We start from the raw sequence: 18,256 nt of genomic DNA, 5'->3' as shown, positions 1-18,256 counted from the left end.
TTGTTGTCAGTGGAAGGGTGAGGTTACATTCTTTCCATTTATTCTCAAAATGGCTGCATCTTCAGCTGACGAAAGGAGGGATAGAGGTGATCTAAACAATCTACCCTTTGTGTTATTGTTAAGCCAGTAGATACAGAACATGATATCCTCGCATTCTCATTTGGGAAAGTTATTGTTCATTGTTGCTTCCACCTGTCACAGAATAGCTTACTGTATTTTTGAAAATACATCATGAAATTAAACTTACAAAATAATGATGCTTATACCACAATCTGGCATATATCACCAAAAGACATTTGGTTTTTAAAGCTAATATCAGCTGATGGAACAATGTGCTAATATCTTGCTGCATCTCTAAGTATAAAGCTCTTCCTTTACTCTTAGTTGGCATTGATTTTTGTTCGAGCTGATCCATGAGTGGCCATGAGATTGAATGAACCTGCTGTTTTGCTGTGATGCTACCCCATTAGTGTTCTTGCGAGTAAGCGCATGCGAGTGATACTCTTCCTGCAGATAAATGGCAGTGTCAGTAAATGGGCCTGGACCATGACAGCCTGAGTACTTTGGCTGGTGATTCAAATGGACTTACATAAGTATGGCCTCTGTGTGAGCTAGAAGCTACTGTTTTTTTCTGTTAGTATATCTGTTTTTCATGTGTTTAAATAATCCTACATGGTTTTAAACCTTGTTGCAAATGTTCCTCACTGGACAAAAAAAATTTCAACTGACTAAATATTGTCAACAAATGGTTATTATGATCAATCCTCATGAGAACTCTTTCTAACATTATACTCCTTTTTAATTAAAGAAATCAACTGAACATCAAGTAATTCAAGTTAATAACAGATTGAACTAGAGGTAGTGATGGAGAATAATGATGCTTTTATTCATCAAAGAGAGGTAACTGAAATTTATCTCCATGTTATATAGAGCATAAATGTGCGGTCACTGAGTCCAATCAAGCTGAGATGTTAATAGACTGTTAGATGAATAATTAATTAAGCACAAACACTCAGGCAGCTGTATAGAGAACTAAGACCTCATTACAATGCAGTGCTAAGACACAGTCATGTTACAGTCCTCAAAATCTAGGCCCCAGGCATTTTTATGGATCATGTTGATTCAAAAACATTCATACATGGTGGTGTTGATCATACATTTTTATGATCAACACCACTTTGAAGGAACGTATTCAGTGATTAATCAAAGTAACAGCAATCTAAAGGGCAATGCGCACAGTTGGTGCACATTATGTGTCATCTCTGGGGCATCGGTTGCATGTAATGTAATGTTTTAAGCGGCTGATATTGATTATTGATCATTAAGGCAGCTAACCATAAAATAAGGAACTTGCTTAAAATTTGCATTCATATCCCTTTGTGTCTTGTTCAGGTTGTGTGAAAGACAGTAAAAATGGATGCGTTGTCAGGCCCAGAACTTGGGGAGGAAGGGGGATATTGCTCGTCTTTCCTTACTGAGGTGGTGATGGTAGGAGGGATCAGGGTGTTGGAGATTTCAGGCCAGAGAGGAACAGGAAGTGGCTGTTTATTTTTCTCATTTCCTCTTTGAGGCTCCACTAGTGAGCCTGCTTCTTCCATTCCCTGTGCTTTTATTACTGACGCTAGCCTAACATAGACACATCTGCACTGCCTTGCCTTATAATTTAACTAAAACCAGACAAACAAATATGCATTCTCCTTTTTTACATTTTGCGTGTGGTGAATAAAATACGTTTTTTTGAATTGACTACCAGTTCTCACACGATTGAGGTCTGCATTGTATCAGTATATCATTGCTTTGAATTTCCTGAATAATATTTCACTCCTAATTAAAAGTCTTGCTGTGGACTGCAGTTTCATGTTTTTTGTTGGGCTGCACAACAGATGAAAGGAAAGTAAAAATCTGTCCACGTGAGTGTAGTTAAGGTCTAGATTCCACTGTATTCATCTTTTTTTGGTACACTCAAAACTGTGGAATTAGTCGTTGTCTTTGTGTGACAGTGTACTGGCAATTCAGCATGCATTGTGATGCAGTGTTACTCTGGAGACAATCCATATTTGTGCTGGTAATGGCTATAAATTGGTAGAATGCCTGCAGGGCAGACCCTGGCACCCACACTATCCATTTAACCTCTTGGGTTCAGAGCTTGTTGGCGTGAGCGGTGACATAGTGCCAGTACGCTGAGGGAGGGGTGTACTGTGGCCCATTCTCAATACCTCTTTAGTCGACTGACTGTCAGTGACTGCTGACTGAGCTATCTACTGTTCTCCGTATAGTAGCCTCCACATAAGGGTTCTATTATATGGAAATATCAACAGAGGTTGTATTCTGCCATCTCTCTGTGGCTATCTGACCTCTCTGCCTCTCCCCCCCTGGTGCCCCCTCTCGCCTTTGGACCCCTCACATGGAAACTAATTTGACTCTCAAGTGGGGCTATTGTTTTGGCTGCTGAGCAAAAGCCAAAGTGAAACATACAGTTACAATCTCGCTGGCATTTTTCCCCCCCTCTTCCTCAATCCTGGTCTTCTTTTTCCATGGGAATCCCAGGGCCATATATGGTCGTCCTCGGTAGCTGCAGCAGTTAGAGCACTGAAGGCAGGGGCTGTGTGTATGTGTGGTGTGTGTATGTAGTCTGGTTACATCTCCCAACAGGGCTCATCTAGTGGAGGGACCCAGCTGGTTGCCCTGCAGCGCTCTAACCCTCCCCCTCGTACCCTCTGGCCTCATGAACCCTGCCAATAGCACAGGAGCTGTGAGCTCTTTGTCTCAGGCGTAAACACACACTACCTTACAGAATGAACATACACACTATAGTCTCTCTCACAAGTATAGATTCGCTGATCCTCATGTAATCCTTGTTTGTTCATGCCTGGATTGTTCTATTCCCAACATTATTTTTACTTTTTCACCACATCTCCCTTTTGACTGGGCTGATCTCTCTAACACACGCACATGCAAATGCAGAAGCATAACGCACTCATACTTACATGCAGGCGGTAAGAAGGAATTCCTTTTGTGGAAGTGGCAGCGCGCCTCTGAGCCAATGACGTAGCCTGTGAGGAGTGGCCAAAGCGCTGATGCCTGAAGCCCCAAGGCTAGGAGTATTACTTATCTGGGAATTTCTCCACTGGTATGCTAGTACAGGGCCTTGCTGCTCACTGGTTAGGTGGTTGCAGAGAGGAGTTGTACTTCTAGAGGGACAGGGAGAGGAGTAAAGTATGAGAGAGAGGCCAGTTCTGAGCTCCACAAAAAAAGCTGCTTCGTTGTCCATACTGTTGCTTTATATGGGAGAAAACCGGTCATTCCCTTTGAGGAAAAATCAAGTCCTGTGTTATTAAGCTTTATTGGGAATGCCCTAAGCACAAATTCTGAAAGCCAATAAGCTATCTCCATTTTGTACATGCAATGTTTGAGAAACCTTACACCATAATACCTAGATAATGTTATGGCTTTCCTGACAGATACTAGAGAGTTTCAGCCATCATCCATCTCACCACAGAAATTACAGCTGTTTCACTCCCCCCACTTCACACAAAGAAGAAAACTAGAGAGGCTGTACTCAAAGCACCAGCTGACTGCATAGGGATGGCAAAAAATGGCAAGTGGAGTTTGTTTTTATGAGTGTGTGTGTTTTAATGTTTTCTTAGAGGGAATAGTAGTGATATCGCTGATCTTCTCCACAAGGCATGTTTTTTAAAAGGCACTGAGTTTCTTGTGGTTGTGTTGGTGCTTTGATCCCAGCCAAAGTCCTGATCACAATCATGAAAAAGTGAGAGTGACTCAAGCCTTTGTGGTTTGAAGGTTTTAACAGCTGTACCAGAACGAAACAGCCCCCCCCCCTCAATCACCGTGATAATCTCTTGGTTTGTTGCTGTTGTAGTTTTACATTTAGTGACTGTAACATAATCCACAGACATCTTCATGGAGAGTTTTTATTGGGATTGTTTATACAGTTGAAAGTTGTTTGATAGTGTGGTCTGTGGATTATCCTGAGGAGGCATCTGGACATTGTTTCTGAATAGACATGTCCCGTTTGAGTTGAGGATGGCAGTATTCAATGATTGAGCACCACAAACAAAAATCCATTCATCATCATTGGCAAATAAAGCCCAAACCTTAACTATGCGTAATGCTAGATACCAACAGGCGAAAAAAAAAAACGGAAAATATATATATATTTTGTGCCTGATTATGGTGAACTGTCCTTTTCTTACAGAAATGTACAGTATATCAACAGTGTTGTAAATTTTGCTCAGGGCAACACCCATGCATGAGCATACCACATGTTCAACTGATGTGAAGATCTGATTGTTAAGGGGTTACTTTATGTAACCCGGTCTTCCTATAATGCAGCTACAAAAAGCACTAGACAGAGACTTGCAGTCATTTACAATACAGATAACACAATAAGATTTTATAATGCTAGGTGTAGGTTAATCAGCTGAATTTTCCCTTATGTCAGACAGGTTCAATGAACCAATAATCTGAATGTATAAATGTATGACTAAATAAGGTAGAGAGCAACATAATTGATGCAGTGATAAATCCTTGATCATATGAAATACTTTGTAGATGTGGCCACTTTAGTGCAGTAGTCTATTTGAGCATTTTGAGGATAAGTGACACTGACAAGATTGTAATTGTGCTGCTTTTAATTGTGTTTATGAGTGCATGTTTTTGATGTGATGTTTGCAGTATTTGTCAGATCATTTTTAATATGGCCCCCCCTTTTTTCCACAAACCCACAGTCTGCGCTCATGACAGACCATATTTGGCCGATAATGTGCAGAAATAATATGAAAATATTATCAAAATACTGACTAACACTCGTGACATTCATAACATGATACTCTGCAGTAGTTCAGTTGGATGACTTGGGGAACAGATAGTCATTGTTGTATGTAACATTAGAATTGTACACTGCATCATATTTTGTTCCCGTTTTAGAGTTCATATGTGGCACCAACTGATGGTTCTCATTACATCCGTTGCCACCCAGGCACACTGTTGTCAGTCATGGGTGTTATCATGGGAATGCACCATTGACATTGTCATTGACTGTAGAATAGCTGCTAGCACAATGGACTTAGCTGGCTGCCTGTGCCACTCTCAGCAGTAAAATGTGCAGGAGCCACACCAGCAGCTTTCTGCAGGGTGCTTGAGTTGGCCATCTGAGGGTGCTACTAAAGGAAGTCAAGGAGGGGAGGGGTCTTCAAGTGTCTCCTTGATGTGGAGTGCTGCTAAATTAAGCTTGGAGCTCTCGGCACGATGGCCCAGAAGATAATAAACCTACCCGTTAATACAAACACAGTAGCTATACCCCTTCACTGGGGTGTCAGGCTTGTCTGTCTGAAGTCAAGCATGTGGTGCAAAATTTCTAAATGTTGTAATTGTCTTCTGTGCTTATGGGTTGAGCCACTTCTGTTCTTGTTAACATAGAACTGTTGCTGTGATGGAAGACAGAAACTGACAGCATTATGGTTTGATAAGCTTGTTACAGTGTTCAAGCTCGGCAAGCTGGTTTTATCATTACATCCTGTAGGTTTCAATCTATTTATATCTTTCACATTTAGTAACTTTGACTTGACTTTGACTCAATGAAAGATGTAAATGTGGTTGTCCAAAAGTAGGTTTTTATAGAAGTCATGTAGTCTCTTTCTATTTACTGCACTAAGGAAAAGACTGATGTCCCGCTAGCCTCGCATCTGCAGAAACGAAGGAAGTAACCGCACTATGGAACCAAAACACCTTAGTTACAGTTTTGGGTGATTGGCTTAATACCACCACACTGGATCTTGTATTTATATGCTCAGACTAGCTTTTTGAATGATATTATAAATTAGACCATAATTCATAGCAGTGGCACCCACATAGTCTCACTACAAGACATCTCTTTTTTTTGCCATAAAAGGTCACGAGAATTGCTCCAATAACAGTTAAAAGTCATGTGTGCAAGAGGTTAAAAGTAAGATGGCACCTCGAGATGCTCCATTCAACATTAGCTTTTTGATGTTGTCTCACAGTGGTTTGCTTTTTGCGCTGCCTTCAGGGGCTATCCGAGCAACCCCTGTGTGCTTTAAAATGAAGTCTTTTCTCTATTTATTTATGTTTCTTACAAAAGCCTGACAAGGCCTGAACCCATGTTCTCTTTTTGGCTTTGTTGTCGTGGAAACAGACCGGCCTCCTTTCTTATGTGCACGTCATGGGTACATTTTTGGGCCCGCTCCGAGAATGGCTTAGCCCATCTTCTTTGCGGCGCTAGTAGGGAGTTAGGCTTGAATTCCTCCATATTATTTCAGGATTAGACTGGTGCATATGATGGACACTGTATTGTTTCTGTCCTAATCTTCTCCATATTTATCCCCACTGGCTTGGGAATGTTTATTAAGTTAATCTGTTGATGGCGCGCCTATAATCAGCCCCACACGGGTGCAGTTAATTGAGGAGTGTGTGAAGTGTGAGATATGTACATGGTTCTGCTTTACTTACCTTTCTGTCTTAGGAATTTGTTGGCCTAATGCAGCTCCACTCTTTTGAAACCATGTCTTAATACGATAAGTCAATATGAACAAAACCGGTGGTATTTACATTTATCCAGCATTTGTGACTACTATTTATCTAGGAAGGGTAAGTCCTGATGAATGTTAAAGTTTGCCTATGCCAACAGTATGTTTTCCAGGTTTAAGACCAGCATGTTTTGTTTTTTTTATGCATCATGTTTCCTTGGGGTGCTTCACATTAACTCTGGCTGGCGTGGAACAGGTTTCTCTCTCCTGCTCTTTTATAAAGTGCCACTTGAGGCCAGTTCTGTCTTGACAAAAACAGGCCGACCTTCCAGTGACGTCTGGCTGCTATTTATTTTAATGTGCTCCTGTTAGCGTACACCGGCTCATAAACACAGAAGACACATTTTGTGATTTAGAGATTATGTTTTGAGGAGTTAGGAGCAGTCCTGTGTTGTGAAATAAGATACTAAGTGGTCTTTGACAACCTCAAGGATCAACTAAGGCTCTGCTGAAGCATTGCAGTAGACCCTGCTGCACTGTACATTCCTACAATATAAACATGAGATCGCCTGTGTTATTATGTTTCCGCTTTACAGCACTGTTAAATGTGACATGATTCACCTGATGTAAAGTCATTTCAGAGTTTTCTCCCTGTTAGACTTGGAGGAATATTGCAAACATTTCTCTTACACCCCTCAATGAATTGTTTTTAATGACGCCTACTTTCTGAGGATTATGGATTTTCATCAGATTGGACCTTTAACTCATTGACCACAGTTCAGAGTTTTTGACTTCAATTAATTTCTAATTAGAGATGAGTGATTTTCACTGCTTTTCCTGCTCCATTGCTAACCGCATCCCACAAAGCCTAATGGATAAACAGAGCTGTTTTCAGAAGCCGGCCACAGACTGTGCATTATATCGACCAATCAAATGGAGCATCCTGTGTCCATTGATTTGGTTAGTACTTGATTTTTTTGCTGTTACGTCAACTTCCCAGAAGCCTCAGTTTCCATTAGCGAGGTCCTTTTTTTATCAGAAAGAGCGGCAAGGACTCATCCAGTTGTCCTGCCTGGCAAACTGACAGGCCACATCAAGTGATATGTAATGTGCTGTGGCCACATGATGTTTAGCCAGTCAGTATTTCTTTCTCAGCGCAGCAACCTTGGATTTCTCAGGTCTACTGTATGTAGGATTTTGTTAGTTTAAGGATGAATTGAAATCATGCATGCACATTTGGAGCAGAACTAAGTATACTTGAGAGCAAGCACTGATCCTACAATACATTATCACAATGGAAATTAAGAATTAACCCAAATTGTTTTACAAAGCCAACATTTTATATACACTTTGTTGTTGTCTTTTGCTGAGTGACTTTATTTTCCAGTTTAACGTCTTGTTTTGTATTCTAGGCATTTAGGTTATTGTGTAATTGTGATGAATTTTACCTTAGGTTTGGTTTATTTTAGGTATTTGTCCTACTCTTCTTTTCTATACGGTGTAGTGCCATCCATCTTATTGCCTTCATACTTGACAATGCCTCCTCTCTTCTCCCCCTCTCAGACACACTGGCCAAACAGGTTTAAATGCTAACGTGTCTAAGAGTGAGTCACTACATGTCTGAATGTTTCAGTGCGAGCACATCACTGATCCTATATGTCATTTGGGGGACAGGATTAAGCCCACAGTGCTTCTTAATATAATTTTAATATAACCTCAATTCACCGTAGAGTCAGAAGGAATAGAGGAGGGGGATTGCTCACCCTTCCTGCTGTCAGGCATAAATTATTTTGTCTACGGAGGTGAATGTTAGTGCAATGTGTGGTTGCAAAAGCCTATGCTGCCTCCTTACATTACTGCCCTTCTCTGTGCATTCTTGTCTGTTCTTTGAGGAGTGCGCCACCGTGACATAAAAGGATGCCATGGTACTTCCTCTTGACTCTCCTCTTCTCTCTCCTGCCCCTCTGGCCACTACACGATGCACACTCTTGATGCAGGCTGTCACTCTGGCACCTGTCAGCCACAGACAATTACAGCCATTAAGGGATTACCTTTGTTGGGCTCCAGTAGCTGCTGGGAGGAGCCAGTGGAGGAAGGTGACGCACTGAAGAGGGAGGTCACAGCCAGCACTGCGTTCGCCTTAAGGGGCTTTTTTCCATTCTTAGAGAAGGAGAAGACTTTGAAGAGATATTAAGTGTGTGGGAGAATGACTGAGGGGGAGGATTTAGATGAGAGTATGGAGGACAGTTTTCAGATGAGAGGCGGAAAGCTGTAACAATCCTTTTTTTTATGTTCCATGTAATTTTTCACCAGTCACAAATTAAAAAATATAAGCCCAGTGCATTACATGTAAAAGGCTCCTGATACACCATAGCCTACAATTTCCACTCCAGTGGGAATCTGTTTAGACAGTTTCTTTATGTGTTCGTAATACAAATTGAAAATATGTCTGATTTAAAATATTGACACTTTTGCTTTTGTGTTGTCACCTGAGGTCTTTCACGTAGAAGAAAAATGAAGAGAGACTGAATGAATGAAGCTGGAGTCACTGATTCATTAGGCTGAGCAGTCAGTCAGACAGCTCGCTTTCACTTACTGCCTTGGTTGCCAATTCAACACTCAGTCAGCTGGCGATAAGAGCCCACTGGTGCCACTTGTCTTTATTTCGAATCCCACAAGGAAGTAGAATGCATTATAATTAATCTCCGGAGGACAACATGGCAACACATGAATGTGACCAAAGAGTGTGATTAGTTCCCATCCTCCTGTACCCGCATAGGGAAAAACATGGAGCTCATTACATGATAGTAGAGTTAATGTTACTGCTACCAATATGATGTTTAAAAATACAGCTGTATATAAGGATTGCCTGTTAAATTTGTTACACTTACACTTTTAGAAGTGTTTAGAAGTCTTGGGTGTCCTGACACTTGATTTTAAAGCCATTAACTACAGGTCTGCTTTTGTTGATATTACCAAATTGTGGACTTGGATGGGGACCACAAGCTGCCATGTGTTGGGACAGGGTAGTCACGTCATTTGTACGTAATGGTGACGTCCAACTAACAAACCCTTGAGGGTGACATTTCACTAGTGATGAGACTGCATCACTTTCAAAGTGATATCTTGCCGTGTTGTCTGCCCTGTAACAAAGTCAGATGAACCCAGTCTGTTAAAAACTCTATCTACACCTGGAGAAACTCTGTCTGAGCACCCACACACAACCAAACCACATCATACACAAACACACACACACACAGTCAGATAAGCTCAGTGAGGCCTTTGCAGGCGCTCTTCAACTCTGGCCATGTACGGCGTTGTAAACGGCCCAAATTTGGACAAGGATTCTAGCCAGATAGTCGTGTGCCCTAAACGTGAGGCCGCTGTGTGTTCGTGTATATCTGTTTCCCTTGTCAACGCTTTTGTTGTCATAGCAACCCCAGGAGAGAGTGCGAGACAGTCCAGGCACAGTGTTCAGTGATGGGGGTGAGGGGGTTGGGAATGGCAAGGTTTGTTTTTTATATTTGTTTCTGACCACTGCTTTGCAGGTCACCCTGTTATGTGTCTTTGATGTGAGGTAACTTCTTAACCTCAGGGCCTCTGTGTATCCTGAATGAAAAGTGCTCTCCAGGCTCTCCATTGCTGCTTTTCCTTTGTCTCGTTTTGGATGTTAAGCAGAAATGTGACCTCCTTGACAGCTTGCTCCCTCTCAGGCGTGTGGCCAAGTACAGCTGCTGTTCCTCTGGCTGTGTATGAATTGAATGCAATTTTTTAATATTTAGTATAGAAATGAGCCCATCAAACTAGATCTTACAGACAGTAGGGTTGGTTTGTGTCTTAAACACGTAGGCCACCAGATTTCCCACAAAGCCAGGCATTATAAATGTCTGTCTTTTGGCCAGATTAAACAAATTCAATGAGACAAAGAAGCTCAGCTGTACACATTTAACAGTTTAATTTATCATGCAGAAATTCATAGGTTTTAAACAAAAAGATAACATTACAAAACCATAATAAGAAACATTTTATTGCTTACAAAATACTAAATTGTTGGGTATGGAATAAACTCGGCATGTCTAATAACATAGTCAGTCAAGTGCTGATTAAATGTATAACGGAAACCCAAAGTACGCCCACCCTGGTGCAAATTCTGCTTCATAGTGTGGGCAAATCATAACATCTCCCACTTCATGAGTCAGAAGATCTAAAATTAGACCTCTCCCACTTGCATCTGCAATTGATTTCTATGGGTATCACTTTTGTTCAGTCATATATGGTTTGGTTTTCTGCACTGGGGGTTTCAGAAACAACATTATGGACGGTGTTAAGAAAATTAGCCTGGTGCATGCTCAGTGTCCACTTTGTTGTCTGTGCTCCTGATCTCCTTTGAGTATGGGATGTGCCGATCATTATCAAACAGCACAATATTTTTGTGGGTGGTCTGCTAGTTTCCAACTCAGTGTCTTGACTTCCCTTTGACTGTATGCAGTGACCTTAGGGAAAGTTTAGATGTCTTCTGCCAAAACATTTAGTGAACCATTATCCATATGCTGCATGACACTGGCAGTACCACCTGCCCAAGCAAGCATAGTCTCAAGTGTTACCCTGATTTGGCTAACTGAGGTATTTTAATGTGGACCTTTTTTAAGGATTTTACTTGTGTTCAGATGTTCCTTAAAGTTCTCCAATGTTCTCCAACTCTAATTTGACATGCCTGTTAGGGACATCCTCCTGTCCTTAGCCAAGAGACTGGCTGACTGTCTGTAGCTTGTCCCCAGCACCAGAGAATGGCACAGTTCCTAATGATTATGATTGATTTTAAATGAAGAGGACCAACTCTGGGTGCAAGATGTGCTGTTTTACTTTTTCTCAAACACAGATGTGGATTTAATCTACTGATTCATCAGCTGCTCAGTGTAAGAGAAGAACGTACTGTGTGTGTGTGTGTGCATGTTTGTGGTTATTTCAGTGGTCTGATTTATCACACTTGAGAGAATTTTTTAAGTAAAAGCAGTCTTTTGAAAGTGTTTTTGAAATCACTTTTTTGCATGAAGTAGCAGCATATAGGCACAGCACCTCAGTGCCTCCTTCAGCAGTACTACGCTATGTGGTATTTCAAGCACCCCTGCTATGTGCAGGCATTTTGGGAATACTCCGGCTGCCAAAATTCCCCAACAATTCTGGACGCACGTGGCAATCTATCAGACGCAGTGCTCTTTCCATGCAAGCTGTTTCTAACTGCAGCACAGGCCATCCCACCGCACACACATAGACACACAGGGCAGGTCACGCTCCTTGCTTTTTACAGTGGCCTTACTCTACCCTCTCCTCTCTCTCTCGCTCAGGCATGCATAGATGACAATGTTGACATGGTGACTTTCCTGGTGGAGCATGGAGCCGGCATCAACCAGCCTGACAACGAGGGCTGGATCCCCCTCCACGCTGCAGCCTCCTGTGGCTATCTAGACATAGCAGAGTAAGTATTGAGTTTATTCAGTTTCCAAGAAGCAGTAGTATCTGTTTCATCAGGTTTGATTTTTGCACACTCATCATTACATCCTGTTTTGTATCTAGCTTGTTCTAAGAAACCTTTTTTTTTTTTTTGTAACTGCAGAATCTCTCAATCTCAAGTTTGTTTGAAGATGTCTGAGTGGTAGGGTCGTTAAGGGTCCTGTATAAATGTCTAACTGGTACTACACAATTTCATTTGGATTGTCAAGCACAAAAGGACATCATGGCTGACGTGGCTGAGCTCCAGCTGAGGTCTGCACTCTCCTGTCACCTGACCTCATTCTTTATATTGGTGCTAGCAGTATGGCCTAGGGCAGTGCTATAATTTTAATTTCTTGATTAAAAGAATTATAATTTTAAGGTTGCACAACAGCACTCTTAACTGGTTTCACCTTTTGGTGTAATGCAATTAACATTGTTTTGGTTAATTTCCTTTAAATTCCTTAACAGTTTCGTGCCAGAATCAACATGTCAAGAGCCATCATTTTCAGTAGCACACTGTTCCCGTCACATTTTGACAGCAGCTACAGCCCATCTGATAGCTCAGACACACATTGTTAGAGTGATGTAATCAAATATGGAGAGATTATTGTCAGCCACTGTATCTGGAATCGAGCTCTAGAGTTGCACTCTAGTATTTTCTTGCCCAAAGTCCTTTTCAGGTAAGAAGGCTGCTCATAGGGCTCAGAACACAACACGGAGATGTTATCAGAGGATATTTAAAACAAGCTAAAGGGGGCTGAAGGAGCTCAGTTGTACTCATTGTTCAGCATATTGGGAGTGTGCTGTGACCTGCTTTACTTCTGTGTTACATTACAGGAACCTGGCTACAGATTTATCCCCACTAATGATGTTTTTCCCAAAAAGTAACAACTACAACTGACTGTAGAAACATAAACATGTAGCGTATGTACAAAGTAGCTGCCAGGCACATTTCTGCACGGTATTTAACTTGTAATGTAACAGCCTTTTTGAACAATGTGGAAAAATTATATATTAGCTGCATCATTAAAAACATCCACACAATTTTGAGATATTTTAATGTTTGAACTTCTGGGATCCAGCATGTCTGTGTCCAGTAGGCCTGATGAACACAGCATCAGCACTGGGCTAGTATTACAGAAAACAAGAGGTTTTTTGTGTTCCTATAATGAATGAAAAGGTCAAGTGGTTGGCCTGATATGGGTGACTAATGGAGATATCATGACATGGAGAGAAACTCAGCAACCTGATGTGGGCAGTGAGCTCTCAGTAGACAAATTTGAATCCCAGCATCCTCATTCACAGTAACGGGAACTCCAAAGCAGGGCTGTATCTCCAAGCCCCTGGTGTCACCACAGCCATCTAATGGTAGGGTTGGTTAAGAATCCCACAGTTGGACTCCAGACCACAAAGCTATCAAACCTAGTAAAGCTGACCCAAAATAGGCAGAATAGTAAGTCCAACCAAGAAGATATAAAACTTTGAAACGTAACTGCAGTCAGTCAGTTACCATTTGGAGGGGGGGTCATGAGCACTGAGCCTGTTTCAAGTGGTGTGTTGGCCTAATGAGAAGGGCCTGAGTCTCACCACAGCTTTAATTGGAAGCAGCTGAAGTCAAGATGTTGAATGGTTAAAAAGGTTTTGCATCTCAGCTGGGGGGAGACAAAGATATAAAGGGTTAAATCACCAAGCAACCTTGAATACATTGTTAAATGCTTATTGTGGTTTTTGTGGATTAACTCTGGGTCTTTCATGCCTTCAGAGGGCCATGCAGACAAAGACTGTTCAGAGTTTTGATATTATTCTAATTTAAACTAAATCATCCATGAAATTATAGATTTCCGCGAAGTTTTTTTTTTTTTTTTTGATCCCCAACGTGACAGATTCTGTGTGACTATCTGTATGATATAAAAGCCACCACAAGTATCACTAGTATGCTATAATCACAATGTCAAAATGCTGACATCGAGCATCCCTACTGTGTTGTGACAAACATTAGTTTTTAGGATTTGATAAGATTTTCAATTTTTATCTCACTGGGATTATTATTATCTTTATCTTGACTTCCTATTCAGTGTCCCCTTTTGCATATTGATTTCACCACACAGATTGGCCACATTCAATTACACTTACAACAATTTTTAGGCTCCTGACTGAGAGTTAAAAAACAACAAAATATTGGCCTGTAATAATCTTATAAAAATGAATATTGATATTGGTACTGGCCTCAAAATTCCAGTATCAGGCTATAATGACAACACTGTCGAGGGATACAATACACAAGGGAATGCTTCAGTTGCATCTGTAGGTGCAGTTATGTACTGTAAGACGAACTGGGCGGTAGTTCAGTGTAAAACCCCGGAGAGTAGTAAGCAACCATGTCACACACACACACCTGTCTGGATTTGTGGCACTCCTTCTCCAGACTCCTCTTTTTCTTTATTATTTAGGTGTGGCATGTTCACTTTGTTTGCACAGCCTGAGGAAGACCCTCTGCCATTTGAACACATTGTGTGACTTAGGTGCCTTGAGTTTTCAGCGCTTATGCCATTAGCATCTTACTTATTTGAACATGTATTATGGTTATTTACCTTTGTCATGTAGTGTGTGTGCTGAGCCTTCAGCGTGTGCTGAATGCCAATAAAAGACTTTTGCATTATGAGCATGCTCGTGTCTCCATGGACACGGCCCTTTCTTTCCATTTGGGTATTTTTTTCCCCTCAGTATTTGTTTTTTAAGAATATTCATATTAGCGTGTTTTTAAAGGGGATTTTTAGCAGCAAAGAATAAAACAGCAACAAGTTTTAAGACAAGTTTTGCAAAAGATAATTATGCATTTAATTATTATAATTGATGTAGTTGGTGAATATATAATTTGGCCTAGGGTTGTCGGGAAGATGTGACTGGTAAAACAGGAGATGCAGACTGTGGTGTAGTGTCAACCAGTTTTGGCACTGAACCAGAAGCAACATTTCACAGCTCCTGTCCTCCAACTGTTTCCTCATCAGTTAAAGGAAGTGACAGTTGCATATACCTCCTTTCCTTTTCACCCCGTCAAAGGCTAGAGTTTGACCTCAAACAGAAATCAACCAGACTATTTCAGAATAATACTGCTCTGGAAAAGTTTAGGATGTTTATGTAAATATCTTCTTTGCTCAAACCTAACATGTTGTGGTGTGTGATGTTGTTGCAGGTATCTCATCAGCCAGGGTGCCAGTGTAGGAGTTGTGAACAGTGAAGGTGAGACGCCTCTAGACATTGCTGAAGAGGAGGCAATGGAGGAGCTGCTGCAGAATGAGATCAACAGACAAGGTACAGTATTCAGTACAGACATCTTGAACGTCTGGTCCATATTGGACTACTGGGTCATCCATCTCCAATAAAAATGTACTACACTGTAAGTGTCTGTCTCAAGTGAATTTAACCACTGATAATGCACTGAAGCTAATTTAGCCTCAGCCTAAAAGTTATGTAAAGGTAGGTTATGCAAAAAGAAAGAAGTGGTGACAGACGAATGCAGCTTTCGGTGACAATACCAATATTTGGGAGAGCTAACTATGACTCTGTGCACTCTGCTTTATTTATTTAGATATAACAAACATTGCTGTAAATGCGCCTGAGTTAGCCAAGAGGCCATTTTTCAACTGTGTTTCAACAGATGCTACGGTCACCCTAAAACAGAATATAAGATTAAAATTAATTGATTAATACACTTCAGAGTAAAGTGTTACCATGTAATGGAGCTTAATGATATCTAGAAACAGTCCTGATGTGTTGAGCTTGTTAATGGCAGTGTAGCTGGTAGGGGCCCTATGTGTATTTCATGCATGTATGAGTATGTTGTCAAATAGAATCTTAGTTCTCATTGAGTGTCGGTTACCTGCTGTTTTTCACTTGCTTTCTTGAAGAAAACTTGCATAATATAGAAAAGAGATCCAGCTGTGTTGTGAGCACTCGTGATGATTCAAAACTGAAAAGTTGAGTCTTTCTATTTTTGGCTGGGGCATTCTTGAGATGATGAAAGGCCCTCTCCTATGGCGAGAGGCCACGCACAGACGTGTTAACTGGCCCCGGGCCAGAGGGGTGCTCCTCAGCTCGTATTCACTAATAAAAGTTGGCTGGCTTTCCCTTCTCTGTGGCACCAGTTGCAAGCTTAACATTCTCACATTTTACTACCTGTGTTGTTTGCACGCAGAGAGAAATGCCAGATTTATAGCCCTGGTCATTGATGGTTTACAGTAGGGTGTGAAATGCAAGTCGTGCACAGGTTGTCAATCATGTAAGCTTTGTTGATACGTGAATGAAACGGCAGCCCCATTAGAAATGTTTACAAAAAGCTTGTCCACAGCGTCAGAAGTTGCAGTCTCCATGTCATACACTGTCATAATGTGTAAACTGTCTAGTGTATCTAACAACCTTGAGTTAAAAAAGATTGTCTATAAGCTGTCAATCTCTTGACAGTCCTTTTTAAGTCAAGGTCCAAGTGTCTGAAAGCACATGGCATCCAGTGATAATGACACCCAGAGTGCTGTTTGCATGTTACGCTTCTGGACCGTGTTACATAACGGCAGCGAGACATGCACCCACCCGAACCTCAAGCATCTCGGCCAGCGGCAGATGTCAGCTTTGATTTGCCGATGCCTGATAGATGTGCTGCCTGGTTCGGAGCATTCACACGCTGCCTCCTCTAAGATCCATCACGAACGGATGCAAAACCAAATGTCCATCTTCATTTAACATGCTCATAGACTTCACAGAGCCAAACTGCTGAATACTTTTTCATTATGTGGACATTATGTATTCAAGTGTGAGCCTTATTTATTTATTCATTAATGCAGACTTGCATAAAACTGCTTTCAAGATAAAACTCCACTGAAGAGTGAATTTGCAATGATCCTGGCCTCAGGGCAGCTGCAGACAATCCACAGCTCAGTTCTCTGTGCTAGAGGTAGCAGGCAGCCTTATGCAACTCGCTGTTGTGTAACGCTTCTGTATGTTTGTAATGTGATTTTCTCCTCTCAAAGAGATACCAGTCATGGGGTTAAACTTGTTAGCAAGTGACCATGGTTTCCCCTTGGCAGAGACAACCTCTAGATCCCCTCGTTGACCCTGATTGGGTCAAGTGACTGGACAGCCCTGCCGCCCTCCCTCCCTCCCTCCTCCATCAGCTGCCTCATGAGGGCTGCTATCTGTCCTTGTAATGGACTGAAGGTGGACAATCTCACAAATATTTCTATCTCACACTCTGTCCCCGCTGCCGAGAGGACAGGGAGGTAATTTGGATTGGGTTGACAGCAGATTCCTCTCAGCTCAGAATAAAACGGTTTTATTTTGACCCTTTTTACTTGTCTAAGATGCCAGTAACTATACTTACCTCTGAGGTTCCTGGTGCTTCACGGTAGATTTCTGTAGATGTTTCGTTTTGGCTTTACCACAAATATTATAGGTATATTGTCAGTGAGCAGAAGGGGGAGGCAAGTCCTTTTTTGGTCTATTGGATTTTGTCTTTATCTTCTCAATGATCAGGTAGAAGATGTGCTGTTCTCTTGTAAAAACTTTGAACTGCTGCCAACTCTTCCACTCAGCTCTTGTTCTGTAGTCCTACTTAGAGGCCATTAGGCTCTCTGCTTTTTATAGACGCAGTGTAGGCTACTTCCCAAGAGATCACGGGACGTTGCCCTACCTGGGCAGCTCCCATTGCCTACATTAACTGTCCTAAAGAAGTTTAGGTTAATTTTCCGCTATAGTGTGTGTGCACTGTGTTTTCTCTTACTTGTCAAGTTGGGGTAGATTTACATGATAGCTGTGGCATTTCTGTGGGTAAATAGAGTTTCACTAAACATGACGGGCGGTGTACGTCCTTTTAATGCCTAAAAATTGAGCAGCTTGTAAATAATAATCAATTTAACACATGTAGGTGTTAAAATAAAATTTCTTGTAACATTAGATGTTGAGAGTTTCTGATGACGGGCTTCACTGACCAGCCAACCATAGTGAGACATAGTGGTCTCACTATGGTTTCACTTTCTTAGACCTCAGTACACTAATCCTCTTAATGAGCAACATGTCCAGTTTGTGGTACGTGTGTTGGAAAGATACATTTCCACTGACATTTAAGGCTTGTAAACCCTTTTTTTGAAACAGCAAAAGGCTTATAGCAGGTGTCTCTGTGACTTTTGTTTGGGAATCGAGTGTCCTCTTCTTGCTTAACGGATCTCCTTGTGCTCCTCTCCAGCTAGCAAGGGCTACACTTATGG

General features: G+C 41.5%; 1 protein-coding gene across 1 annotated transcript in view; it reads left to right on the top strand.

Annotated features, from left to right (window-relative positions):
* Nucleotides 1-18,256, top strand: part of ppp1r12a (protein phosphatase 1, regulatory subunit 12A) — a 47,663-nt gene that overhangs the window by 7,819 nt on the left and 21,588 nt on the right. The window contains exons 2-3 of the mRNA XM_070928612.1: nucleotides 11,852-11,982; nucleotides 15,193-15,311. Coding sequence (XP_070784713.1) covers nucleotides 11,852-11,982; nucleotides 15,193-15,311 — 250 coding nt within the window. The remainder of the gene's footprint in view (nucleotides 1-11,851; nucleotides 11,983-15,192; nucleotides 15,312-18,256) is intronic.

The sequence above is a fragment of the Enoplosus armatus genome, chromosome 22 (genome assembly GCF_043641665.1).
Source record: "Enoplosus armatus isolate fEnoArm2 chromosome 22, fEnoArm2.hap1, whole genome shotgun sequence".
NCBI classification, from domain to species: Eukaryota; Metazoa; Chordata; class Actinopteri; order Centrarchiformes; family Enoplosidae; genus Enoplosus; species Enoplosus armatus.
Note: the sequence above shows the minus strand (reverse complement) of the source record. Positions and strands in the feature narration are given on the sequence as shown.